Source organism: Tenebrio molitor, chromosome 8, assembly GCF_963966145.1.
Source record: "Tenebrio molitor chromosome 8, icTenMoli1.1, whole genome shotgun sequence".
In the NCBI taxonomy this organism is placed as follows: domain Eukaryota; kingdom Metazoa; phylum Arthropoda; class Insecta; order Coleoptera; family Tenebrionidae; genus Tenebrio; species Tenebrio molitor.
The window spans coordinates 6,883,721-6,911,406 of NC_091053.1; the positions used below are offsets into that span (position 1 = coordinate 6,883,721).

The 27,686-nt window shown below is 36.6% G+C and overlaps 2 protein-coding genes and 2 long non-coding RNA genes across 4 annotated transcripts; 3 read left to right on the plus strand and 1 right to left on the minus strand.

Annotated features, from left to right (window-relative positions):
• Window positions 1–2,063, plus strand: LOC138137523 (F-box only protein 9). Its single transcript, XM_069056961.1, has 7 exons — window positions 1–301; window positions 352–450; window positions 499–624; window positions 672–971; window positions 1,019–1,182; window positions 1,235–1,667; window positions 1,716–2,063. Exons 1-7 carry the CDS (start codon window positions 299–301, stop codon window positions 1,905–1,907), a joined length of 1,317 nt encoding a protein of 438 aa, XP_068913062.1. The 5' UTR covers window positions 1–298; the 3' UTR covers window positions 1,908–2,063.
• Window positions 2,017–27,391, minus strand: LOC138137527 (progestin and adipoQ receptor family member 4). The gene is made up of 4 exons (XM_069056975.1): window positions 26,583–27,391; window positions 3,869–4,087; window positions 3,386–3,489; window positions 2,017–3,334 (listed from the first exon to the last, which is right to left on the minus strand). The coding sequence occupies exons 1-4, from the start codon at window positions 26,836–26,838 to the stop codon at window positions 2,999–3,001; spliced, it is 915 nt and encodes a 304-aa protein (XP_068913076.1). The 5' UTR covers window positions 26,839–27,391; the 3' UTR covers window positions 2,017–2,998.
• LOC138137528 (uncharacterized) lies at window positions 3,321–27,523 on the plus strand. Its single transcript, XR_011161771.1, has 3 exons — window positions 3,321–3,457; window positions 3,535–4,198; window positions 27,387–27,523. It is a non-coding gene; the product is annotated as an uncharacterized lncRNA (long non-coding RNA).
• On the plus strand, window positions 4,205–8,489 carry LOC138137530 (uncharacterized). The gene is made up of 2 exons (XR_011161774.1): window positions 4,205–7,697; window positions 7,751–8,489. It is a non-coding gene; the product is annotated as an uncharacterized lncRNA (long non-coding RNA).
• Window positions 27,524–27,686: the final 163 nt, after the last annotated feature.

Here is a 27,686-nt window from a genome sequence, read left to right on the forward strand (position 1 = left end):
TCGCTCAAAGAGTTTTTTTTTGTGTGTGATTTAATGCGCGTTTCGCACAGTCTAAATCTGATTTCGACGGTCGTTCAGCTTTAGGCTTAGGGTTTAGGTGGCAATTTGGTCATATGAAATTTGTCAATAGTTCGAATTGCCACAGCTCAAACGCCATATGATCCATCAAAAACAATCTGCGCTGCTGTGCTAAACATGGATGGTTTAGCGTACAAAAATCTCCAAAATACTAATCTCGTCATCAGATATTCAGATCGTGAGCTAATCTACGTCATCTAAACCTCCCCAACGAGAAAGAATGGTAAAAATCCCGACCGGTTTAGGGACAAATTACGCAATAACCCTTTCCAGAGTTTCCAGATTGCAACAACTGGAAATGGATCAAACGAATCGTCAACTGACTCCTCAACTGACGGTGAGGATCAGGACGAACCCTCTTCAGTCATTCAGGTAGTCTCAACATTAAACACTTTTTCTTGTAATAAATTGACCCTCCAGGAACGCGATGTTGAGGACGTCTTAAGCAATTTCCGCAAAAAATGGCAAAAGGAGCTGGAGACATCGCCAAAAACGGTCCAGACTAGAGACGTTGAGGCAGAAATAGAGCACGATTTTGAAACAAAGGTACTTATTGCATCATCCACTTGTTAAGTATTTATCTAAACTTGTAGGCCAAAACTCTGTTTTTGAGTGGAGTTGAAATGGAAAAGGCTGGACAGTTATACGAGGCGATACAATTTTATCGAAGAGCTGTACAGTTGGTCCCAGATATCGAGTTCCGACTAGACAACTTGACAAAAAATAAACCAGCCCGAGACAGGAATTTGTCAGAGGGGGAAATCAGCGTGAAGGAAGAGAGTAACGAATCTGACGGCGACAATGAAGATATCAAAGATGGGGAGTTGCTGCAACACATTCAGAAAAAAACATCGAAAATGTCCGCTATTTGTGTACCAAAAAACGAGCAAAAAGTAACATTTTCCCATTCTTGTTGACATTGAATGATTACTTTTTTTAGAGCACGCATATATCAGTGTTGCCAATGGAAATGATGCTGTACATTCTGCGTTGGGTGGTGACTTCTGACTTGGATCTCAGATCTCTTGAGATGTTCTCGATGGTGTGCAGAGGTTTTTACTTGTGCGCGCGCGATTCAGAAGTCTGGAGATTGGCTTGTCTCAGGTTGGTCACCCTGCGTCCCTCTAGCGGCGCTTTTTGCAACCTCACTTTTCAGAGTTTGGGGTTTGAATTGTGGAAGTTCCCCTTACAACTACTTGTCCTGGCGACAAATGTTCATCGAACGCACCCGCCTGCAGTTCAACGGTTGTTACATCGGCAAGACCACCTACATCCGGCACGGAGAGAACAGTTTCCAAGACCAGTTCTACCGACCTTGGCACCTAGTCGCCTACTATCGCTATTTACGCTTTTTTCCCGAGGGAGTTGTTCTAGTCTTGACCTCGTCGGAGGAGCCGGCACAGTGCGTCAGTCAGATGAAGCACAGAAATGCGCGGAGCCCCATCTTGCGGGGGTACTACCGGCTGAAAGATGATAAAGTAACTCTCGTCGTTACACGACAAGACAACAACAAACACCTCCAGTTCAAAAAGACGGCGAAGCGTCGCGGGGCAGATTTGCGAGACACGGCCGAACAAACGTTCCACATGGTGAGAGGAGTTGCATTAATGTTGCAAAGTGCGATGTTCTTCTTTCAGGAGTTGCAAATCAAGAGTACAAACAAGAAGAGACACGTTCAGTTGGTTTGGACGCATTATTCTATTTTTACGCGGACCCTCAAGGGAGACGAGAGTACTAGTAACTTCGACCTGGTCAGCAACCGATTTCCGCCATTTTGGTTTTCGAGAGTCAAGAGTTACACCTCAGAGTCTGAAAGTATCTTGCAGTAATCTTTGTTTTTGTTAGTTTTTGTTGACTTCCCTAGAAAGGAACTTATTTTTGGACGGCATTCATATTTAATAGTGTTAATTATTAATAATATTTATTCAAATATCTATACACAAAATGTACATAATTTATTGATAATAAAGGAAGATTTTATTTTACAGAGGTATATTTACATAAAGGTAAAGTAAATGGTGAGGTACACGCAGGAATGTCGCTAGAAACCGGAATAAAATACGGAAAGTTTGACAGATCAGATGGCGCCAGTGTCGCTCTGGTAAAATGGCGCTGAATTTAAATCTGCCGTGTCAAAAACTCTAAAGGAACGAACTGCGAAGACTATTTTTCACAGAACTCGAAATATTTTGTATAAAATACACTTCTAATTGGTGTAGGAGTAAAACGTTGAAGCAACTTGGCTTGCGAGGAGTTGCACCAGTTGAAAGAGGTGTTGCCAACCCCTCGACGTGAACGCGAAAATGGAAGCGTCGATTTTGTATTGCTCTAATTATTAATTTATTGTTATTTACCAATTTAACACTTAAATCGCTTACCCGTCCGTAGCAAGTCGCAACCGTTCCACGATGTCTGATATGCGTCCGAAACAAGTGGGGTGATATGTGTAAAATAAAACTTTCTTTGAATTTGATGAATCCCTTCGAAACACTGAAGCACGACATGTTTTAGTGTGTGGCCCTGAGCTGATTTCAGTGAGTTCAGTGTCCTCCGATCGATTCCGCGAATTTCAGGGGGTTGACATGCACGCACGACGTCCGCCAGCCCTTTCTCGAGAACGACGCCCCACGACATCGATACCCGGTGCAACCCACCTCGCAGCGGAAAAGCCCGCGACCGATAAAATCACTACATGATCTAACATGTCATTGGAAAACCTACCGCTAGTTTAAAAACGTACGTACGCTAAAATTCTCTAAGACCTCTATCACAATAACTCGAAAACTGGAAACAGTGGAGAGCAGTGTCCGCGACACCGCGGAAGAAACTCGTCTTGTGCGCAAGCGATATTACTAAATGGAAGTCGCCCCCACAATCTCGCCTCGGAGATGCAACGCCCTGGGACCTCTCAGAGGGGCCATCAGAGGGCGGCGCTGCACTCCACCCGCGACATCCACGCCAGGTCGCGCATCGTCGCCACGTGCATGGAGTAGACCGCGGCGACGACCAGCACGTGCATGATGTTGTGCGAGTTCAGGTAGAAGTCGACGGTCCCGGGGAACCACTTCTCGGGGATGTGGAGGGCGCCGATCGCCGCCCCGAAGATCGACACCACGTCCTGGAGGATGACGTGCTGGAAAGCGGCCGGGTCGCCGCCCCCGTAGCTCGACACCCGCAGGCACCACAGCAGCAGACGCATCATGAAAGGCAGCAGGAAGCACAGGCGGCGCTCCCACGGCGACCAGGCGGTCATCGCCTAAGGATCCCCAAGAGGATTAAACGGTACGCCCTCGACGGACCCACTCACCTTGTACAAACCCCACAGGCTGAAAAGGCAGTACGACCAGATGCAGGACCAGCGGAGGATCCGTGGCAGGCAGTAGGTCGTCGCGATCACCATCGGCATCGCACCTGAAAGTACCAATCAAATAAGTTTTATTGTAAACTGTTTTGCAGCTCCGATCACGTGACAGACCACCTCCCCTCGTGGACGTTAAGTCAACCCTCGCATGTCCTAGTCGAATTAATAAATCATTCCGGATTAATAAAGCCGTTCCGTATGAAAAAAGAGCGCGCTGATAACCAGTATCGATCACGTTCATAATCAATTTAAAGGGATTAAAGGCGCCCCGACATATCCTGCAAAAGGGCAAGGGTAAAAGCGAAATCGGAGTAGGTCAAGTTTATCGAACAAAACAAGTCGGCGCTCCTGCAAAACTCGGCAATGCCGTAACCAAACCGTGTCTGAGCTTAATTCCACCGTCAAAGGCTTCCGAACGTTAGATATTACCGAAACTCTGGCTGACCCATATCCCGAGCATGTCCAGCTGGAGGAGGCGATGGTAGACGATCTCGCTGCGGTCCAGGTTCATGAAGAGGTGATAGACGAAGCTGCCCACCCAAGGGCACAGGGTGCCGAAGAAGTGACACCAAGAGAGGAAGCGGAGTTCGACCTGGGACCAAGGAAGGAGCGCCGGCACCGTCAACAGTATGTAGAGGATCGGCACGGCTGCAACAAAAAAGTAACTGCAGGATGATCTCTAACGTGTTTGTCGGCAAAGAACGAAAATACTAAAGATGTTCAGCCGTCGAGATGTCAACGTTCTGCGAGTCACGACAGGTAAACAACTTTAGTAAAAACTGCGCCGCACAGATTGTCTTGAAGGTTCAAAGACATTTTTTTTTCTTCTAATATTGATTCTAGAAAAATGGTGAAACTTGGCTCTTGTGTGTCTGTTGCAGTTAAAACAGTTTAATGTTGTGACATAACCGGGACTCTTTCAGTCAATTCGACTGAATTCTTTAAATATTCGTTGTTTCGTTGGAAAGAAACCCAACTTCTCGGCAACGCAATTAAGCTCTCGACAAGTTTGCAAAGTTTGGGAACTTCGCTCTAGTCATAAATAAAGTAGAGTGTTCTAAAAGTACGACGTCAGTTGTACTGTATCACATAATAAAGTTCATTTAAAAGGCAAGAATGTTTATAGGAAGTTAAAAAAGTTCGTTACTTACATCTGGTGTCTAAATGAAAATCTGATCAAGAATGCTTCGAAAAATTGTACAGACGTATGTCGAGTATAATATGTTACACTTAACCGAGTGACAAACCATTGTAACCGTGTTGATCTTGCGCCAAATGCAAAAAAATCTAATATACATAGTTCGTCCAGCGAGAGATTCGTTGACATAAAAATCACTAAATTCTACGCAGAGAAAGTATTAAGTACCTAGGGTAAATTATTTTTTACCTTCAAGCAGTAACATTTTTGTATTGAAATTATGCTTTAATTAATATATTCTAGTGCATTTTGTAGTATTGGGTTACTATACTTCGTCTCGCTGGACGAAGTATAGAAGCTTTTTATTCAGTTGAATGAAATATTTTGTATTATTTTTAGTAGATAGCCATCACTTTGAAATATAGTATATTATGCACCGAGGGAGTGAAGTAGATGATTTTTTTCGGCCTCCGTCTAGAAACACTGATGTTTCATTCGTCTAAATCGTCTGCTAGGCAAGAAAATCGAAAGAGGAATTTTTAATGAAAGATTTTAGGTTGGCAGCACAACATGTCAATGTCATGTGGAATTTTTTTACAATTTTTTAAGTTTAAAATATTGATGTCGGGCAAATTTGTATCCTTTATCGCAAGCTATACATTGTGTATAGCAGTAGAGGCCGAGGGGGTACCACGCGACGTCTTAGTAATAACAGAGAGGACGACGACGGTTTTGAATATTTGAGGAATTGATTGACTTTGGTCTTGGATCCTTTATGTTGCCAATGAAAGAAAAATAAATTCCCCATTCGGTCATTTTTTAACAAAAATGATTATATTTTGCTTTAAATAAATTGTCGGCCGAAAAAATTTTGTGTATTACACGGCTAGAAAATGTTTTGCAAGTGCTCGCACTAGTGCCGCTTCGGCTGGCGCCTCTGCTCCACAAACCGTGCTTGCACTTACAAAATAGCATTTTCTAGCCTTGTGATACAAATAACTATTACCCGAGGGTTCTACAAAGCAGTGAGGGTAAAAATCATTCATTCCCGAGATCCATATACATACTATTCTTTGCACGACCCAACGATTTTAATTGACAATCCAACTCGAAAATTTTTAACCAATCAAATTGCAGCATTTTTCAAATTTGGACCAATCAAATTGATTTATAGTGAAAAAACACCGAGCAGAGTGAAAAAACAACCAGCTGAGTGAAAAAACAACTTGTAGTTTTTCAGCGAAAAAATTTATGTCAAAATCAAACGTCAAATTTATTAGGTCAGCTCGATAAAAATTTTCTCGGTGGATTGTCAAGTCGAATACAATTCGTGGTCTAATTTTTTCTTCAAAATTTGTCATTTAAGACATTCGTAGCTTTTGCTTTTGGAAAATTACACTCGTCTCCTTCGTCGACTCGTGTAATTTTCATTGCAAAAGCTACTCATGTCTTAAATGACAAATTTTGTTGGAAAAAATTAGACCACTTATTGTATTATATATGAAAAAAGCCGAAAATTTGTAAATTATCACCAACTGTCAAGCTAAATTTAAGTGTCATGTTGACAGTTAAAAATAATTTTTAACCTTTCGGCTTTTTCAATTAAAATTTTTGGATCGTGTAAATAATAGTATCTTCACCTCAGGACTCCATGATTGTTACCGTCGGTGCTTTGTAGGACCCTCGGGCTTCGCCTTCGGACTACAAACTGCACCTCGAGTAAAAAAACAAATTAATTCGAAAAAGGTTGAATTGGCTATGGTTTTTTGTCCAAGGGGAAAAAAGACCCGATTTACTCCATACAATCAGGGAGTAAAGTTGCTCATTATATAGAGGCCGTGCAAAAATTTATTGAAGTGAAACTTTTTATGGGAGGGTCTTGAAATTCTGATCGGCAACCTTTTTGTGTGACGAAAACTGGTGGGGGTAAACACTATTGGTCGAGTGGAAGCAGTGTCTCTGTCTTTGTCACACTCACGGCATTTATCGATAATGTCCTCTCTTTGATTTGGAGGCTTAAAAATGAACAATGAGTTACGCATTTCGATATTGTTTAGTGTTATCGTTGTTTATAATTTATTTTCTTCATTAAAATATACAATTTTGTTGTGAATATGCTATTTAAAAGTGATTGATGAATAATTACAATGTTTCCCTGTAATACAAAAGTTTCACTTCGATCGTGCGTCTTTACGACACATTCTGTTTTTTTTTTTAATTAAAAATAGAACACAAAATGAAAAATAAAGACACTTAATCACAAATTGTATGTGATGCTTGGCAATAATGACAGTCGAAAAAATATTTGCTCTATTTACCAGATTTGCCACCTTCGAGTTGTCAACTACCGAGCGATCCAAAAGTCTTTCTATCAAGTGGGCCATGACAGTGGAAACGAATGTCGTTGGGCTGCAGCATATTAGGCGTATATTTAAAATAGTAGTTTATTTAACGAGTTTGTGTGTAAATTGGGCCTTTTTTGTTCACTAAATTTAAGAAAAGTCCTAGACCATCTTCAATTTCTTGTTTTGCACTCTTACTAATAATAGTTATTTATGCATTAAGAGCATAATTTTGCATTTTGCTGCTCGCATCGTCATATTGATGCCAGAGGCGCTAGCCGAGGGCATTAAGACGATAAGAGCAGCAAAATGCAATTTATGCTCGTAATGCATACAAAATTTTATGCGCTGCCCTCAAAAACTGAAAAAACCAACACAAAAATTTCCTTGGTATTAATTTAAACAAAGTAGCCAAAGATTGATAATTTTTCCAAACTACCGTAACTACGAAATTTTGTAAACAAGTGGCAGACATTTGCTTTTGTGTGCAAAAGATTTTTCAATTTAGCTGAAAATGGTAAGAAGACTACACAGTACACTGAAGATGTTTATCTCGCTTACTTTTTTGAAAAATCCAACAACTACAAGTCTTCGAGTTTGTGGAGTTTTTACTCTATGTTAAGAAGCACCTTGCTAGTAAGAAATGGAATAGACATCACTTCAAGCATATTTAAAGCGACAGTGTGATACTTACAAACCTAAAAAGTCAAAAGTCCTTTCAAGCGAAATTGACAAATTTATTACGGAAGCACCAGATGATACGTATTTAATCATCAAGGTAAATTACTTTGTTGCTTTTATATTTCAATAGTTAATTTGTAATTATTCTAGGTTGCTGTAATCGTAGGAATTGCCGGTGCTTGCAGATCGCAAGGGTTGTGCTTTTTAACAACAAAAGAAATTGAGGATTTGGGCTCTGCGATACTGATAAGACTAACTGAAACGAAAACAAAAGTATCAAGACGGTTTACTATAATACAAAATGAGCAAAATTTCTTAGGACTTTTCCGCAAGTACTTTGTTTTGCGGCCTCCACATACTAAACATAATCGATTCTTCATTTTTTACAAAAATGGGAAATGTTCCACGCAACCCGTAGGCAGAAATACGTTTGGAAACATTCCATCAAAAGTAGCAACATATTTGAACCTTTCCGACCCCAAATCTTATACCGGACATTGTTTGCGTCGCAGTTCCGCTACTTTACTTGCAGATTCTGGTGGAGATATTACAGACTTAAAACGTCACGGAGGTTGGCGTTCTGGTACAATCGCAGAAGGATATATAGAAGATAATATTCAAAACAAGCTCAAGATATCCGAAAAAATTCAAGGGAAACGTCAACATGAAAAAACAGTAGTCCCATCAACATCCAGTGCTTTTTCAAATGACTACACTGAAGAACCGGAGGATAAGAAAAGTAAAGGAGTTTCCATTCTTCAGACAAATGCGGAGTTGAACATTCAAAATCGACAGAATCAAATATTTTCAGAAAAAACCAATTTACCTTCGATTGTAATTAATAGTTGTAACAATGCTAAAGTAGAAGTAAATTTTTCGTTTAATTAAATTGTTACTTTATTAAGAAATACGCAATTTCATGTAATAGAATTTTCTTTAGAGCATAAAAATTACGCCAATGCTTTAGAGCAATAAATTACCCTTTTATGCACTCTAATGAGGTAAATAAAACGGCCAAAATTGCTTGGCAGCGCATAAACATGTTTGTGTATTAGATATCACGTAATATGCCTTCCTTAATGTATAATTTTTTCACCAAAGTACGTACTGTTCTTTGTCTCGCCATGTTAAAAAATTTCTTTCATAACCTCACATCTTTCAGTTGACACTGACAATGAAATAGTATATTATACACCAAGGTGAAGAAGTTCAACTTCATGATTAGGTATAGCCAGAGCGCCAAGATTAAATCCCGAGGCGTGCCGAGGGTTCTAAGGCGCGAAGGCTATAAGGGACTTCTTCACCGTGGTTTATATACTATTTTTTCACTACTAGATACGTTAAAACCCTTTCTGATAATAATTATTAATCAAATTATTTTGTCCGATGCGACGATCCGAGTTCTCATTTTTCAACGGTTGCTATGAAAATCGTCTACGTTAACCAATGAAATCAACGAAAATCTTTCGTTGCTAGGTGACGGCTGTTCATTGTTCACCTAGGTTAATAATGAAAATTATTATTAACCTTGGGAGAGAAATTCTACTTCTGGGGTTGGTTCGAGAGTCAACAATGAAGCCTTCTGAGACTAGTAGTGGAAAAATAGTATATTACATACCGAGGAGGAAAGTGTCCCATTCCTGTCGAGAGAACAATAGTTTACCGAAAGGCTTGCCCTCGAGGTCAACTAGTTCTTGAGACACAGGAATGGACTTTCGTCGAGGTTTGTATACTATTTTATTCACAAACAATCATTTAATAAAACAAGCAACATTATAATAATAAAAAATAAATAAAAACCAACCTCCGTAATATTATCGTTTATTTCGGCAAAATATTAAAACTTAGTAGGCGCGCACGATTGAGATTGTATTAAATTTTAGTTCACAAAAGTCAAACCAAATTGACATTTGCTCACATTTTTTAACAAACAAAATGTGCGATATTGAAATAGAGTGTACGCTCCCCAGAATTGCGGGAATCCGCCTTCGGTGGCGCCCTCTTTTGACTTGACACTCCTAGGCTGTAGCCTATGCCTATGCAATGCACACATGTGAGTGCGTATGCAACCTTGTCGGATATCCGCCGCTAAATATACTAAATTCTCTTCTTACAAAAAAACATTTTTTTCTACGCCCTTCTCTAAAAGTGTCACATTTTGCACTGACAAATAGTGTATAAAACGTCACTTTAAATACGATTGTTCATTAATCATAACTTGATGTCCATTCGGGCGTTTTCAGCATATTAAACACGCTCGAAGTTTCTTTAAACACGGCTTGAATTTTTTGGACATATTTAGCCCTAGATCAAGTTGGTATTTTGACGTTTATCAGTTTCGCATCCGGCAGTGAAATAATTCGTTCTATTTTTCAAATATGGTTTCCTATTTGGTATGTTTATGTTCATTTAGTTTGTATGTTTAAATTAACGTTTAATAAACAAGTTGTTTGTTTCATTTGTTTATTAGGTCGTAGAAAAAGTATAGTATGCAACACGTTTTATAAACTTCTCTAGACACTCGTTTATTAAACACTCGCTCCACTACGCTTCGCTCGTGCCTAACATAAAACTCCTGTCTAAAGTGTCGTTTATAAAACTTGTTGCATAATATACTATTAAATTCGAACCTGACTATTTTTATCACGGTGTAGAAGATTCCAGCCTTTTTAGCTGGATTCTAGAAGTTCCGTTTGCTTTTTGAACATATTTAAATCACTCACCAAGTCATCGAGTTCTTCTTGCGTCAACAAATCAAACTCAGGCGAAAAAGTGCTTGCTTGAAAATTAGGATCATTGTAAATGCTATTTTCATCTTCTTCTTGACTATGGCATTAGTTTCTGAGATGTCACCGCTTGTTATAATTTGTCTTGGGGATTCTGGTACTGCTATATCTTCACTAGGAATTGGTCATTGCAAAAGGAAAAAGACCGTGTTTTAGGGTACGTTTAGATTTAGATGTGATTTCTGTGGTGTTTGTCAGACAGATATAACATTCTGTTGAGTGATCTTTTGGTTTTTTCCAAACCATTGGAACCGCAAAAATCATATGACGAGAACCTCGTAAGAAGCCATGTGAGGCCCAACACTTCTCTTGGTTCCTCACTTTCCAATCAAATATGATGACACTGTTTAATGATAATGAATAATGGTAAAGTTGTGGCTTTGAACTTTTACATTTACTTCCCCATACACATGTGACAGGAAACGTTAGGGTGGTTTTAACATTTAACATTTCCACATGATTTATTTTTAGTGCAAATATTGTTAGACTAGATACTATTTATTCACTTCAAAACGACAGCATAACAAGCGTAATGTCTAAACACTAAAAACAAGACAAGTCTGTGCAGACAGAAGATAAGCATAAATTCGCTCACGTCGCCCATAAAAACACTGTGGGTGATAGAAAAATTTTCACTGCCCTTTTATGTTCAGAGTAACAAAATGTAAGAATCGCAGTGCACTTCTCATGAGACAAAAATTTTGTTAACCAGTGTTATCATAGCTTCAATTCTCTGTCTTTTACATATATCGGGTGTTCATTTAAATGTATCCTCAAAGTAGGCGTTGAAGAGTCGATTGTGAACGCACCTCGGATTACAGATCACGGATCACCGGTTTAAATCTAACCTCACTCTTTGCGTTGTTTGTTTACTCTGCAGACTGACGAGTGGTGCGTTCACAATCGACTCTTCAACGCCAACTTTGAGGTGAAATTTACATAAACATCAACACCCGATATATCAGAAACAATAAATAATGAACAATCCTCCTAAAGAAAAAAAATGTCACCTTTTCTTTATTAAAACTCTGATTAATGAGGAATAAAACAAATCGTATTTGACCCTCTATAGAGAACCAGGATATCTCAAAAGATAAGATATCTTGCAGAGAACAGATCAAATCGCAATATCTTGCAAACAATTTTCATGGGAAAGATAAATATCGGGCCTTCAAATAAATATACCGGGTGGGGCATCGTATACGCGCACGCGAGCAATCGCGACTTCTAATTAAATTAAATTGTCGAAATTTTATGTACTATTGCGAGCAAAAAAAGTGGGACATCAAACTTCTGTCAGTTTTGAAAAATTCAATGTAGTTCAAGCTTTATTGTCATTTTGCTTTTGCTCATTGTCATAGAAATTTGACACTACTCTAGCTGACAGTTTAAAATTTTATTTTATACTCCTATTTTCCTTTTCAAATGCCCTCTTCTTTTCATAAAGGTAGATTTTTATTGGGACTTTGCATTAAATAAATATTCACTACGTGCTTACTTACACTTATTCCCTACAATCTCCAATACTTAATGACAATTCAAAGTAGGGTTAGCATCAGATAAGGGTTATTTCACATTAAAAGTCAAGGCACTGACGTTGATGTCCCACTTTTTTTGCCCGCAATAGTACCTAACTAATTATTTGTAAGGTATATTTGAGAATTTTTTAAAAAAAATTTATTAATAAATAAGGCCGTAACAGTTTTATTAGTTTTCTGAAATTAACTGTTAATTTACCTATAAAGTTTTTACACTAAATGAATCTGTATCTGCTAGTGCATCAAACCCTGGTGGCACAATTACAAATTTTGACTTGGTTAGCTAAATATGTAGGAATTCCCTTTTTTATTTAAACGCAAACCAGACGCGTGATTTATGGCACAATGGTATAATTTCCCAACAAAAGGTATTGCCCACCGTTTTAAACCTTTTTGCCATAAAATTGACAGTTTCCAGTGTCACCTAAATTTACGACAGCACAAGTAGCAGGTCATAAATAAAAATTTTGAAAGTTGAAATTTAAAACAGCGTTTAATTCAAAATCTAATTGGTGTTTTTTCCGCTGATTTCGTAAATAATTATAGGAAGTGAATCTGGGTAGGTTAGTATAAAAATCAGAATTTGACTTTTTGGTTGAAATTTACATTTTATTTTTTTTTGGCTTTGTTTGTAAGTGAAAAATTATCAAAAAATTATGAAATGTACCTTACCAATAGCCAGGTAAGTGTGAAAAATTTCCACACTTTTATTTAATTAGAAGTCGCGATTTCTCGCGTGCGCGTATACGATGCCCCACCCTGTATATTTAAAGTAGGCGTAGGCGACATTCTAATGCTGTTAACAGTGTAAAGTAATTTTTGTAGGTAACCAATTATTTTCCGGAGTTACACAGGTTACATAGTAAGCTTTTTCCCAATTTCATATTGTCATATTCCGTGGAGGAGGAATAGGGAGAATGCACTACAAAAATTAAAAATATTTTCTAACCTAATTTTATTTCGTTAAAATGTCAGACGTTTCTTGTGTCATTTTCTACGCTGGAAAAATGTTGCAAACAATTGAATTTCCATAGGTTGCTCTAAATATAAATTTATTTGAAGGACCGTTATGTATTGTGTTTCCCCGGAAATGAGATATTATTTACCAATTACTCGAAAGAGAGTAATTTTAAAGAAGCTGCAACCTTTGATTTAATTATTTTCGTTTTAATGAGTAAAACGATATCACGAGGAATGTGATAATTATTTTTCAGGGCGTATCAGTGATTTTTTCTGAGATCCTCGCTTGGTCGAGCGTGAAAACGGCCCTTGCAAATTCGAACCACCTCTTTATTCTTAACAAATTATCCACTTCCGTCTGTCGACAAAGCCGACAAATTGAAAATGGCATGAAATATTACTTAACCAATTCTGTTGACATTGTGCCCCCATTAAGACGACACAATACCGCTTTTAATTTCATTTGTGCCATCTACTCCTCTGATTTACGACGTGCGATGACAATTCGTGGGGATCAGATCGCAACACTAGACACGCACCAGTTTTACCGGACCATTAACAGAGGACGGACCGTCAGGTTTAGGCTTGTGGGAGATTTTACACGAAATGTGATCGATGCCGTAATGTCGAAAGCGAAAACAATTAAAACGGTAAAGCTCCTGCGATAAATGTGTTGGGGTTTTGTTGGGGAACACAGATAAAAGAATTTCACTTTGCCGAGTTACTGAGTTCATAAAAAGAAAAGAAGATGATGTGATACTTTCTGTTTGGCTTCTTCAAAGAAATCGAGCGAGTGAGATGTGGGTCATGAAAAACAAAATCTAGATCGTAGATTGACACATACGCATGTCGCCGTTTACGCAGATAGTAAAGATTTTCCCAAAAACTCTTCGTTTTTTCACACAATTAAATTTAACCAAGCGAAAGACGTTTGTGTCAACATTTACGAAACTGCACAGCTAACTATGTTTTATGTTTTTTGAATCAAAAAACAAATAACCACGTTAACTTTGCAAATGTATTGTGGGTTGCATTTTCAATTCCGTCGGGCTCATTATCACTCGTGAAATATTTACCCTGTATAATTGCTTACCAAAAAGTTCGCAATATGTGGGAAGAAACTTTTTATTTATTGATTACTACGTCAATCGTCGCTGCTTGTCTGAAGACTAAAAATATGACTCACAAAAGTTATCACGTGACTTTCGGTATATGTCAAATGTGATATTACAAATAAATTCGAAAGTGGGGTTCGTGTTGATAATATCGAAAATAATTATAGGAAAAAGTTGTTGGTTCAAAAATCAAAATTCTGAAATTGAATTTTAATTTTTAACCAAGGAAAAAATGTACTTGAGAGCAATATCAATAATTTTTATTCCAAGAGCTACTTAGAATAAAAAAAAGCTACAATGTGAACTTTCAGCGTTTAATTTCGTTTGAGTTCAGCTTTTTCATGGACCATTTTTTTGTAGAATACCTTTTGAATGTTTTAAATTCAGCATAAATTTTATGTACCGTTGGAGAAAAGCTTTGTGAGAGTTTATGAAAAGCTTGAAAACCACACATGACCAATAAATAAATTATTAACGGTAATGTTAATAATGATCGTGACGTATGTCAAGTACCAGGGAAAACAAAATGAGATTTATTTTGAATTTCTATTTTTACCATCGAAATTACACTGGATTGTAATTTCGATAAAGGATAATTTATAATTCAAAAAATAATAGTATGTACATATAATATTCAAAAATTAATCCCAGTTGATTATTATTTGATTTTCAATAATAATTATTTATAATCAGTATCAATTTTTTTGTATGATTTTATACGACGTACTCAGTTGGTAGATATTTTTTATTCATATTTTAAAAATTTTGTCTACTAAATAATAGGTTGTTCAGTTGAATTGGCTTTGATTTATTTTTTAAAAGACAACAACATCGTAAATTAAGTTGGTTAAATAAAGATAGCGACAAAGATCAAAGCCAATTTGATGAACTTTTCAATTGAACACCTGTTACATATCTAGGTACGAGGTGATATTGATAAGTTCAAAGCCAACACAAAAAAGTTATTGTATCTGACAAACCGATTTTTTTTTATTTATTCTACATAACCGCATTCTAACTTTATAGGGATTTATTATAAAATAATGCTTTAGATGCGCCGCTACGCCAATTATATGTTAGAAACATTTATAATAACCCTGTACAGTGGCGTACCAAAAATTCGCACCGTAATGGAAGATTTTTTTTCTAATTTGCTGTTTTAATAAAGCTGTTAACGCATTCGTTTTGAATGCGTTAATAAACCATTACATATCCGAAATCTAGGAACTTTTTTCAGTTGGTAACACTCATTGTTATTGTCTGCTATTTGCCGCATTTCTGGATAATTCATCTTTAATTGCAATTTTACTTGCGAAAAATGACAATTAGAATTTTAATGTTAATGTTAACCATGAAATAAATGTGTCACCAACTGTCAAAAAATTCTCTAAATTACCAAAATTGATTCTATTTGTAAAAAACGTGTATTTAATATGCAAATTAGAAAAAATAGCATAAAAAAACTCGTTTTATAAAACATAAAAGCACTCGTTATTTACAGGCACTCCTGCCTACGGCAGTCGTGCTGCAAATCTGACTCGTGTCTTAATAGTATATTAAAGAACGAGTTTTATAAGGGTTGATTTGGCGCACGAGTCCCAGGTGTAGAAAACGACCCGCAAGGAAGTTTTCTATGGTACGAGTGCGCCAATGCCCCTATATAACGGGTTTTTTATGTTATTTTTTAGAATATGCACCCTTGTTTCAATTTTTAAATAAAAAACTTAAATTTTCAAATTCTAGGGAATTTTGTATTAATTGGTAAGTCAAGGTAACGGATGCAACTACATCTGCGACAGATGTTAAAAAGTAGAGTTTGAACATTAATATTGGAAGTTTTTTGGTGTAAACGACAATAATACACTGAAATATTGATAAACATTTTCTTAGAGATTTATTAAACGACGAGTGCTTGAATAGATAGCCATAAACGACTCCAAATTGAATACAATAATAATAAACCTATTAAAGACGCGAATTCTACAATATACTCCAATTTTTTTTTAAATCAATTGTCAAAGTGTTGTCATGTTGGTATAAGCCACTGGTTATTTGATAGATATTAGATTGGCAACGTAAAATGTCAACTGCATGTCAGTCATTTTAATGTAAAGGCGCTTGCGCTATTGAAGGCGCAATTACATTTAAATAAAAATACAAAGTTAAATGAGTTTCCGAAAACAAGGATCTAACACAACGAGAAAAATTGGCTATGAGTAGATTACGTGAAGAAATGCAGACAGAAAAACCGACCATGCTAAATTGCAGTAAAGATGCACACATCATATTCGAGGTATTTTCTTTTAATATATGGGTTCGTCACTGCGAGGAACTGATTAGAGAGGACTGTAAAAAATTGATGGGAAATCTACCAATTGAGGACATTCCTCTTTCGCAGAATCATATTCGGAAGACGATTGGGGGTTAGATTCTGAAAATGAATAGGTAAACTGCTTATATAACCCATTAAATAAATTCCCATTTTCCTGTATATGTTTAGTTGCACTTTTCAGTGTCATTATCGTCTTTATTTCTTGTCTTTTGGTATAAAATTTGCTTACACCTGAAACTTTTCTGACATTTGAAAATTACTGATATAACCTCAAACCTGATCTAGGAAGATTTTACGATAGAGGTGTCCCGAAACGAAAGGTTTTAGGGTGGTACAGCCTGGTCTTTGAGGGAATTTTGACATTGACAGTTGATTTAAAAAAAAATTGGACTATACGTACGGTTGGCTTCAAAAAAAACGGGAACTGTCAGAAAAAGTTCTGTCAGATTTTATTAAATTAAAAATAAAACTCATGTTTTAATATACGTTTATTCATCGATTTAGCAAAAATATTGCTTTGGCAATATTTTCTCGAAAAGTTCTACTTCGAAAAATATTAACGAAAAATTTGGTTGGATTTCAGCTTATACAGAGTGTCTTAACTAAGACTTTCGAGCCTAATATCTCGGTTATTTTCCAACGGATATTTATGAAATTTAAAATGCAGATATTTTAGACGGTGAAGAGTAAAATCCCATTAACTCAAGTCTTGAAAACGTAATTTTTACATGCCTTTTTACAATGTTGAGTCACTTAAGATTTATATCAAAAAATTGGTCGTCAATAAAAAATGCTGTAAGGAGAAACTTATCTTTGAAAGACGTCTGGTTTGCAAGAAAAAAGCAAAAAACTGTGTTAAACGTAGCTGCAGATGCAAAAACGTAGACGCGTTAGAGCTAAAGTCAAAACGAAACATGACAGGGCGGAGCTTAGGATGCGCGCTCTCCAATTTACCGCTGACAGGGGCGTATCATACAGTCGTCAGTTTAGGGGCAAAAACTTAACCAAAACTCAATTTTCTTCATCTGATGAAAGAAATTCTACACCGAGGTCGTCTACTTTTGTTGTAGAACCTCTAATAGAATAATAAAAACTATCTTCATCTTCGTTTTGACTTTACCTCTATGAAACAAACGCGCATTATCGCCGAATTTTGGTCACCCCTCTTCGCACAAACGTAGGTGACATATTTGACGTTTATCTTTCTCACCTTACAAACACTTACAAAGTTAAAGACAACATTTGGACCTAATTTATTATACTGGATGCTTTAATTCTTCCATAAACGACTAAAACACGATCGGAATATTTTAGCAAGGTAATTTCGGCAATTTTTCATCAATTATTTCAAAAGTTGACTGCTCAAATACCTTCAAAATTTAGATTAAATTTTTAACAACAAAATCTAATCTTTTCGTTGAATCAGACGAGTGATTTAGTTAATTGTTTGTGTAGACACCTATTTTATGTTTAACAATCTAATAATAATTGCGCTTAATTTTCAATAAAAGAAAGAAGTTAAAATTACATTTTTTAACTTGAGGAAATTTTATTATTACTATTTGAACCTTCACCGTCTAAAATATCCGTATTTTAAACTAATAAAATTCCGTTGGCAACCGAGATATTAGGCTCTTAGGTGAGACACCCTGTATGTACGAGTATACAGGCGGACTTTGAAAGTTGTGCAGATATTTTAACCAGTGGTAGAGCTCCACAATAGGTAACTGTTGAGCAAATATCGCCTTATCCAAATGTTGATATTTTTCGAGAAAAAAAGGATTAAAAGTTTTTCAATAAAAGTTTGGGAGCCACTGAATTTTATGAAAAAATGTGTCCAAAAAAATCATAGTCAACTTTTTTCTTGTCATTCAATTCACAATTAAGTACCTTTGACAAGAACCTTAATCTTAACCTCAATTTAATAAAATCAGAGACGTAAACAACAAAATGTTTTCACTTCTTGGAAAAAGTACCCAATATTTGAAGAGCTGTATCTCGGAAACTACTGGACGAACAAAGTTAGCTTCAAATTGTAGTGAATTTAATTTAGTTTAAAAAAGGTAAGATCAACTTTTTCTACGAGACTCATGTCTTAGGAGATATTGAGCAAAAACTGAAAACGGTACGAAAATTTCGTTGTTTTTTGGCTACCACGCAGCGCGCTCAAGTCTTTCAAAGTTGCAAATTTGATTTTTTACTCTTGGCTGAGGCCCAAACAACATATTAAAAAATTACAACTACGTGACCTTTTGCAAGGTCGGATGTATATGGATTTTGGTGCATAAGCACTTTACGTGTACAGTGGAAGTCGTTTATAATTAACGACGACCAAAGGACCGGCTAAATCCCCTCGTTATAAATGGACGTCGTTACACACGACTAATTGTTTTTTTATCCGGAATTTTAAGAATTACGTAAATGACAATACGACGGACCAATCGGAACATTCGTCACACGCGGCAGCATGACTTATCTCGTCCGCACGCTGTTATATCGGGCCTAACCCATTGCTCAAAAGGACGTTAAAAACGACTTGGTCGTTATAGCCGATGTTCGACGACGTTCTACACGACTTCGAAAACGTTCCAACCAATTTTGTAAGATTCGGTCGTTATGAGCAACATTGTCGTTATAAATGACTTCGCTGTAAATGACTTCTACTGTAATAGTAAAAATCCTCGGATATTGGCTCCCCTAAATATTTTCCAATAAAACTTTAAATACAAAAGTTATAGAGTAAATATTTATTTAAGATATAAGTGTAAAAAGTTATCCTTTATTGCACGAACGGGTTTAAAATACGAGGGAGTATTTTAAAGGATGTGAGTGCAACAAAGGAACTTTTTACACGTATGTCTTACAACATTTTATCTACGATCGTGAGATCATAACATAAATTTGTATAAAATAATTATTATTGATTCAATATTTTATGAATTACCACAGTCGTTTGAGAACCACGTCGTTTAGCAACCTACTTCTAAACAATGTTTCCAACAAATTGTATTGTTGTATTCTGACAGTTCTGTGCCATAAAAGCGTGCACTAAAAGTTTTATGGCACGATTCCGTCAGTTCACTAAACGTCAAGTTTGACAACGATTTTTGGTGTAAAAAGTGCCTACATAACATGATGTTAAAAAATAACAGTTACAGAATAGGCCTCATTTTCTCATATAACGAACAGTTATCGAGTTATTCTGTGAGAACCTTTTGTAAAGCAAAATTCCCTACTGACTGGACTAATTGGTAAAATCTGAAAACGTCTATTTGCCACCCTTACACATCAAATTAGAGCTTATGAAAAATTCTCTTGACGCAATGTTACGAAAGAGCGATGGATTTTTTTATTTGAAAGAAATATTTCCTAGATTTATTGACGCTAAAATAAAAGCGGACATTTTTATAGTTCCTCAAAGAAGAGAACTGATAAAAGATTAAACATTCGTGCAGAAGTCGAGCCCACTTGAGAAAGTTGTTCTGGAATGATTGAAGAGTGTTAATAAAAACTTTTTGGGAAATTCCAAGGCAGAAAACTATCTACTCTAAGTGCGTGAACTAATGAACTCATACAAAGCTTTGGGAGGAGATATGTCCCTTAAAGTCCACGTCCAGGATTCCCACTTTGAACTTGAACGGTAATATCAGAGCAAATGCTGGCTGACTACTACTGGACACTGAAGGACGTTCATCGTGTAAAATATAAGGAAACCATAGATTTTACGTTTCAGGCGACTTATGTATGTTTAATAAATGTAAAGGGCCTTCAAATAAATTTATATTTTTAATTTTTGTAGTGCATTCTCCCTATTCCCCCTCTACGGAATATGACAATATGAAATTGGGAAAAAGCTAACTATGTAACCTGTGTAACTCCGGAGAATAATTGGTTACCTATAAAAATTACTTTACACTGTTAACAGAATTAGAACGTCGCCTACGCCTACTCTAAATATATATTTATTTGAAGGCCCGATATATTCTGTTCACGTTGGTGCAAATCGCAGACGTTTGGCATTATCTTTCATATGAGTCAGGTCATTTGCACCACTAATGTTCAATACAACGTGAACAGATATTACCTAAATATACAGGGTGATTCTGAAATAAGTTTGGAAAAAAAACCCGGTAATTGGTGATGATGAGAAGAAGTCATAGACAAAAAAATTTTCTTATAAAAGTTTTTTCGTTTTCGAGATACAAATGAGTGAAAATTTGGTCAAAATTGCTAGTACGCTGCTGAGTTAAAGGTGATTACGTAATTATGTTGGTAGTTTAGCAACAATAATAATCAAAGGTAACCTTACTCCTCTCGATCATTTCCATAGAAACATTTACAAAGCAGTGTGCTTGCACCTACGACTTTATTGTGGAGTTGATGTAACAATGGTTGCTAATGAAATGAACAAATTCGGACAAATTTTCCCAATTCATAGGCGTTGAAAATACAAGAATATAGGGTAATTTCCATCGTTTTGATTTCACCTCCAAAAGTCATTTACCCAGAATTATTTTGTGTCAAGGATAGTGCACATTTTTTTTCCAAACTTATTTCAGAATCACCCTGTATCTCGATATGTAATTTATGTATTAATAAACTACGTGTCACTAAAAAACTTTACATGTAACAAAAAACTAGTGTCATATTTTTTAATTCAAGAGATTTTTTTTATGAACACCACATTTTACTCTTCGTGTGACGAAATAAAATAATATTTTGTAAACGAGTGTAATTGTCAATACGAGGGAGTATTGATATTTAGTTAGCCTAGAACGTTTCTCATGGACAAAGCAAATGCGGGTGGGTGCATTGGAAACGAGTATGATGTTTGACAAAGAGTTACACCAAGTTTGGAAGTAGATAGTATAACCGATTAAAAAAAAAACATAACAGGAAAAAGTTTTCACTAATTGTATCTGTCTGCAACAAAGTAGCTATTACACTTGTTCTTGAAAAGATTGTCAGACCAGCAAATTTATGCAGATGTGTTGAATACCCATACATTAAGGGATCAATGTCCTTCCTACGCCACTATAAAAAATTGGATTGCCAAATTTAAGAGGCGAAGAAGACCTTGGACATTTCTCTGTAAAACCTCGATTTTATCTATGAGATAATTTTGGAGGATTGAGCAACTGGGTTAAAGCATAAAGCAGACGCTGAATATTCTGGATGAATGTGTTTTTCATGTTGGACGTCATGACTGCGAAATGTGAGAAAATTATGTGCTGGGTAAATCCCCAAATGTCCGAATGCTGGACCAAAACGACTGAGTGAAGCGTACAGGGGTGAAGACATCCGAGTCCCTTTGCAATCGTTTTGAAAAGAATTCTTCTGTCTTTCTGGATCGTATTTTAATTATGGACGAAATGAAAATCCAATTTTACGACTCAGAAACCAGAGAACCGTCAAAATTGATTGACCATCCCTCCTTATTCGCCAGATTTAGCACCTTATATTTCGAAATGGAAGAGGTTTTCTTCAAAGAAAATTATAATAAGTGGTAGTGCTCTAAAACTGTAAGTATATGGTGTTTCGAAGTTCACACCACATTCGGAAATAGTATACAGGGTGTCTCAAAATTCGCGAATTCCGAATTGAGAGCGTTGTAGGGGATCACTTCAGTAGTCCAAATATGGAAATAAATAAAAAATCGGGACTCCCCCCACAAAGATACATTGGTCTGAAGGTGCACTCTTTGAAGTGCGTTTAGATCTTCAATTTTTGTAATTTTTCTTAAAAATGGAACGGCTAGAATAGTATTTTGTCACTGTGGATATGAAGACTGCTATGTATTGAACAAAATTAAAGTGCTTATATCTTCTTCAGGAAGAGCGATTTTTTTTTCGAGGTCCACTGGGTTCTTCCCTACCACGCTCTGAATTCGGAATTCGCGAATTTTGAGACACTCTGTATTATTCAACGAGCGGGCAATGATTATAAATAATTATTATTGAAAATGAAATAAACAACTGTGATTACTTTTTGAATTATAAATTATCCATTATCAAAATTACAATCCACTGTAATTTCAATGGTAAAAATAGAAATTAAAAATAAATCTCATTTTGTTTTCCCTAGTACTTGACATACGTCACGATCATTATCAACATTACCGTTAATAATTTATTTATTGGTCATGTGTGGTTTTCAAGAAAAAAATATAGATAGAAGCTTTTCTCCAGCGGTACATAAAATGTATGCAGAATTTAAAAAGCTCAACTCAACGAAATTAAACGCTAAAAGCTCACATTGTAGCTTTTTTATATTAGAAAATATAATCGCAATTTCCGTTCTTAGATTGTCTGTGCACGCCTGAAGAAATAAATATCGGTATGGAGAATTATTCGGAATTTATTCCTGACTACCGTCATGTTCCAAAATCGTTTTCCAAATAATTTTTAATATGAAATATTTCAACCGAATTTGCCCTTCCTCAATCCACACTATTACAATATTTACAAAATACCGTGTAATCGAGAAAAAAATAACAAAATGAGCCATGACTATCATGGTTCAGTTGGCAGCGCTAATTGAAATATTGCTGTAGGTATTTGACAACCGTCAATTTCTCATTTAGAGGTTAGAGGAGTTAAGGATGTTTTTTTTTGACAACATCAATATTTAAACTAGGGCTGCCAACTGAACCATGATGGTCATGGCTTACTCGATTAATTTTTTTTTGCGATCGCACGGTATATGCAAAATTGCGCATATTTCCAAAACAACTGATCCGATCAAAACCAACAGGTCTTGAGTCCTCACTGTGGCGAACATTTTGCAGAAAGGAACGTTCCAATCGGTGCATTATTGCAGACGTAAACGGAAAAAAATGCAAGAATTGTGTCTATTTCCAATAATAATCATGCGATAATCACGTTTTTCTCTAGGCAAATATTTTGCAAAAAGAAAAATTCAAATGGGTGCCAAAGTTCATAGATAGACAGGTGCCATACGGAAAAGCACTTTTTTGAACCCACTAACTTCAAAATGACATTTCACAAACGCAACAGTTAATCGCGAACGTAGATTTCGCGCACTAGTGCTTCAAAATCATCCAAAAAGCATTGGCCTTTTTGAGCATTCTGAAAATAATTTGACTTGATAATAATAAAATCTGGTTTACAAAACGTCATTTCTCCGATTTGTATGTTGAAAATTTCGAAAGAATGAAAATAAATCGCTATTACTTCGATTGACACTTGGACGGCAAGCGCCATCTATTCACTAAATTGGAAATTGGGAACTATTGGATAATAATTTACAAAATGCTAATGTTCGTTTCAAAAAATATTGTACAAACTTCGATGCGAGAAGACGTATTCGGCACATTCGCGCAAATGAAGCACTCGCTCCTTCGTCGCTTGTGCCTCAAATAATGCGCTCATGTGCGAAAAATGTCTTCTCGCACTCGGTTCGTAAATAACTATTTTAACGTCAGTTTCAGTTTGTTTAATAATGAAACTTATTTATCAATTTCCCTTTATAGTCGTAGAAAGAGTATAGTATTCTACTCGCGGATAATGGCTATTACTCTCTCGGATTAATTACACCACTCGCCTGCGGCTCGTGACGCAAAATGATCCTCACGATTAATAACCATCATTATCCGCTCATTGAATAATATACTATTATTTATTATGACTTTTTTGTTTGTTTTTTGTTTTATTCACAATTTGAAACAGTTTGTAATTTTGTCTTGTTTGGAGTGAGCTCCCGGAATATTTTCTTCTGGATATTTGAAATCGTCACAAATTTTAAAACCACCATCATCTTCTTTGGACAATGTAAACCTTTTAAAAGTATTCATAAAACGCAAAGCCTCAACATAACAGACCACTTCTTGCCGAATTTGAGTTTCCTCTTTACTTTCCAAAATTTTTGAAGAGTCCACTGTTATCACTGTGATCGACAATTGTCGTTTTCATGTGACACGAACTGTTTTCTGTACGAATGTTGTCGTCAACTGCCACATAATCGATAGCGAAAATCGAAGAACCGGAGCACTTGGCAGAAATTCCACTAAAATTAGTTCCAAATTGTGGTGTTCACATTTGCGTCACACTTCCACGTCCAGGTAATGGCATTTAAGACATTTTAACAAAGCATTTGTATCCTGGGCCAACTCTATTCTATTAAATGCCATTGAGCAACCCATCAAAGTGAAACAATAAAAATAACGAAACTGTTCCGTTCTTGCTCTTTAGTTTTTCGTCAGATTCACCCAACCCTTGTGGTATTGTTTCTTGTCCAAGCTCTTTCATTGAATTTCCAAACTGTTAAAAATTCTTTTGCAGCTTCCCCACCACCACACCTTTCTGCTTTTACAGACGTGGTGTTTTCTGACTAACTGTTGTAATAAATTCCATTTTCATTAGAACTCCACACGCGTTCTGCGGTTCGTAATTTTTTTACTATGTTTGGAATGTTTTCAATCCAGCTTTGCACAGAGTCATTGTGACGCTTGCTGATTCATCACAAGTTGCCTCAAAAGGAATTTTGTGACGTGTTCGAAATTTTCCAGTCAACCATTCAAATTGCGAAGATTGAAGATTTTTGATTCTCATGCAAAGTTCTTTGCTTTTTGTTGGTTTGTGAACCACCGAATATCAGCACACCTTCCAAATCTTTTAAAGTTCTCACTCCTAGTCATTTCCTTTTTGATAAAATGTTTCTAGTGTGATGTAGAATCATAACCACACTTTTTGGAGATTTTCAACATTTCTACCATTTTCCTTCCACCACACTCGTTGTTTTAGAATAATAAACCTACAAACACTGTGCAAAATGTGTCTTCTGTTTCGAATTGTGCTAAATAAACAAGATTCCAAATAATCAGTCTAATCCACCCTCGTGTACAGCAAATGCACATTTTTTACCGAAACCATAGAAATAATCTTTTAAAGAATTTCTCGGGGACGTCGTTCGGTGATATTTTCCTGCGGATTGTGATAAAGCTTACTGAAGAATGTCTAACAGACGTTTAACAAAAGAGATTTTATTTTAATCTGATTATGTAGGATGTTTGCGGCAACTCCTTTCCCCCACCCTCCCGGGAGGATGTATAACGTCAGTAATGAGAGGTTTCAGTGTATTTAGAACGTCAACGTTCCACTTCCCTCAACGAAAAACATCAAAAATGTATAAGTTTTCCTTCTCGGTCCCGTCATTCGGAAAAGATTATTTTGAACGTAACAAGTCCTGAATCTTTGAAATTTTATTTTTTAAATTTTGTATACACAACGCTATTGGAATTTATCCATTCCGCATCTGTGACGCATTGTGTTTTCGAATAGCTTTGTTGAATTAATAATGCTTTCAATATTGTTATAATTCCGTTCCACGTTACATAATACTTCTCTGCTTGATAAGTACAATGATAACACCTTGTTCGATTTCCAGTATCAATAATTTATCAGTTTGGAATTACTATACTTTTGATATGAGACGTGTAGAAATACCACAAGCCACAACAATCTATTTCTAAACTTTAGAACAATTTTACTTTGTCATTAATTAATTGCAAAAAATTTTTTTGAATTTTTTAATTACATATCTGTCAAATCAGAGCCACCTATTTTATAACTTTAATTTGAACCTCACGTTTTATCGAAATCAGACAAATAATTCAAAAGCAGTGAACAAGTGCATTTTGACACGTTTTGACAATTTTCGAAAAGTACAATTTTTTGAGTACCGTCTAGCATGCTTTATAGCTGTAGATTTATTTGGGATAAATGACATTTGTAAGATTTGACACAAATGACGTTTGTCACAATGAATGAAAAGTGATAATAATGAGACTGCAGTGAAATGTGAATAATTGACAGTTCGTATAAAGCTAGATCGACTGGAGTGCATTTTTAATTTTTGAAGTGGCTGCAGTATAATGATGCAGTACAAATGTAAAACTCCTAAGATTGGCTAAAAATTGCTAAATCAATAGCAGCAGTGGTTGACTTTGTTTACGTCGCCGGAAAAAAAAATGTCTTCTGGGGTAGTAGTAGAAAATACTTCTGACCCACATTCGGACGGAAGCCAAGCCGTCTACGATCGACGTCAAGGTCGCACCATCCGCTGCACGTTTTAGCAATCACACGGTATAGTCCCGGTGCGCCCTTGTAAATCATCGGATCTATTTAAAAGCGGGAACGAAGCCAAAAAAAAATTGTCAGGCGAAAGCAACAGTTGCGACCCTGACAAGCAATACTACTGTACAGAGCGGTGCAAAAATCGTAAGACGTTTACCGTGAGTGACGATGTTAACGGTCTCGTTGTGCAAGTAAAAGAGGCTGTTGATGCAGCCCCAGGCCGTCAGGAGGGGCCTGTACCCGGTGTGGATGTAGGGGTTGAATTGAAGATGCCTCGGCATGTCCCTCCACCGCAGCAGGGTGGCGGTCTTCTTTCGGTCCGGCTCCCAGGTCTCGGGGGCGGGCGTCGCGACGTCGGCGTCGTTCCGGTGCTGCGGACGGCGGCTCACCGTCTCGGTGGCGGCCTCGGACATCGCTATTTCGGCTCGGGTGGCTTCAGGTCTTCAGACGACGACGACGACGACGACATGCTCTCGGTATCACCGCGACATCGTGAATGACACGCGCTCGATCTGATCGCGCACCGTTGCTAGGATGGAGGTGTGTTCCAGGAATATTGATTGGGGATGTGGCGGGAAGTCGCCATTTTCGAAAGGGATGTTCTCGACGTTTTGCAAAAATTCTAGCACCGAAAAACAGATTGTTAGGTCGTTCGGTTTCTGTTAAAACGTACAGTTAAAATATCAAGTCTTGGTGGTAATAGGCAAATCTATCAAATAGTACTCCAATCAAAGCTTTGCTAAAAATAGTAACTCTCTGTATAGAGAATGTGTAAAATAGGCAACACACAATACACACTCTTTGCGCAGTGACATTATTAACTGAACGCATTTTAAATTGTTAACACAAGTTTCTAATAAAAGTTTTTGTGGGTATTGTCATTGTCTATGCAACAAAATAATCTAAAAATGCTGTTTTTAAATCTATATGACGAACTAGCAACATTTTTTATTTATTATAGTTTCCAAAAACTGGAAATGGGCCTCGAATAGTATCTGTCAGTTCTGTGATTCTGTCCTGTCACAACAAATTTGACATTTGACAGCTTACTCAACTGTCAACGATCCTCAGCAAAAAGTCATTCGATTTTAGCCGAGATGCTCGTATCCAGAGGACTGTCAGTCCTCAGGACAACAAAAAGCCTTCAACGAAACGCCACCCAAAGCATTCAACCCGTCAGAAACTCTTCACACGTGTACGTAACCCCAAATTTTTGGTTATGTAATCGAGCCATTTTGAAATTCCAGCTGCAACTATCGCT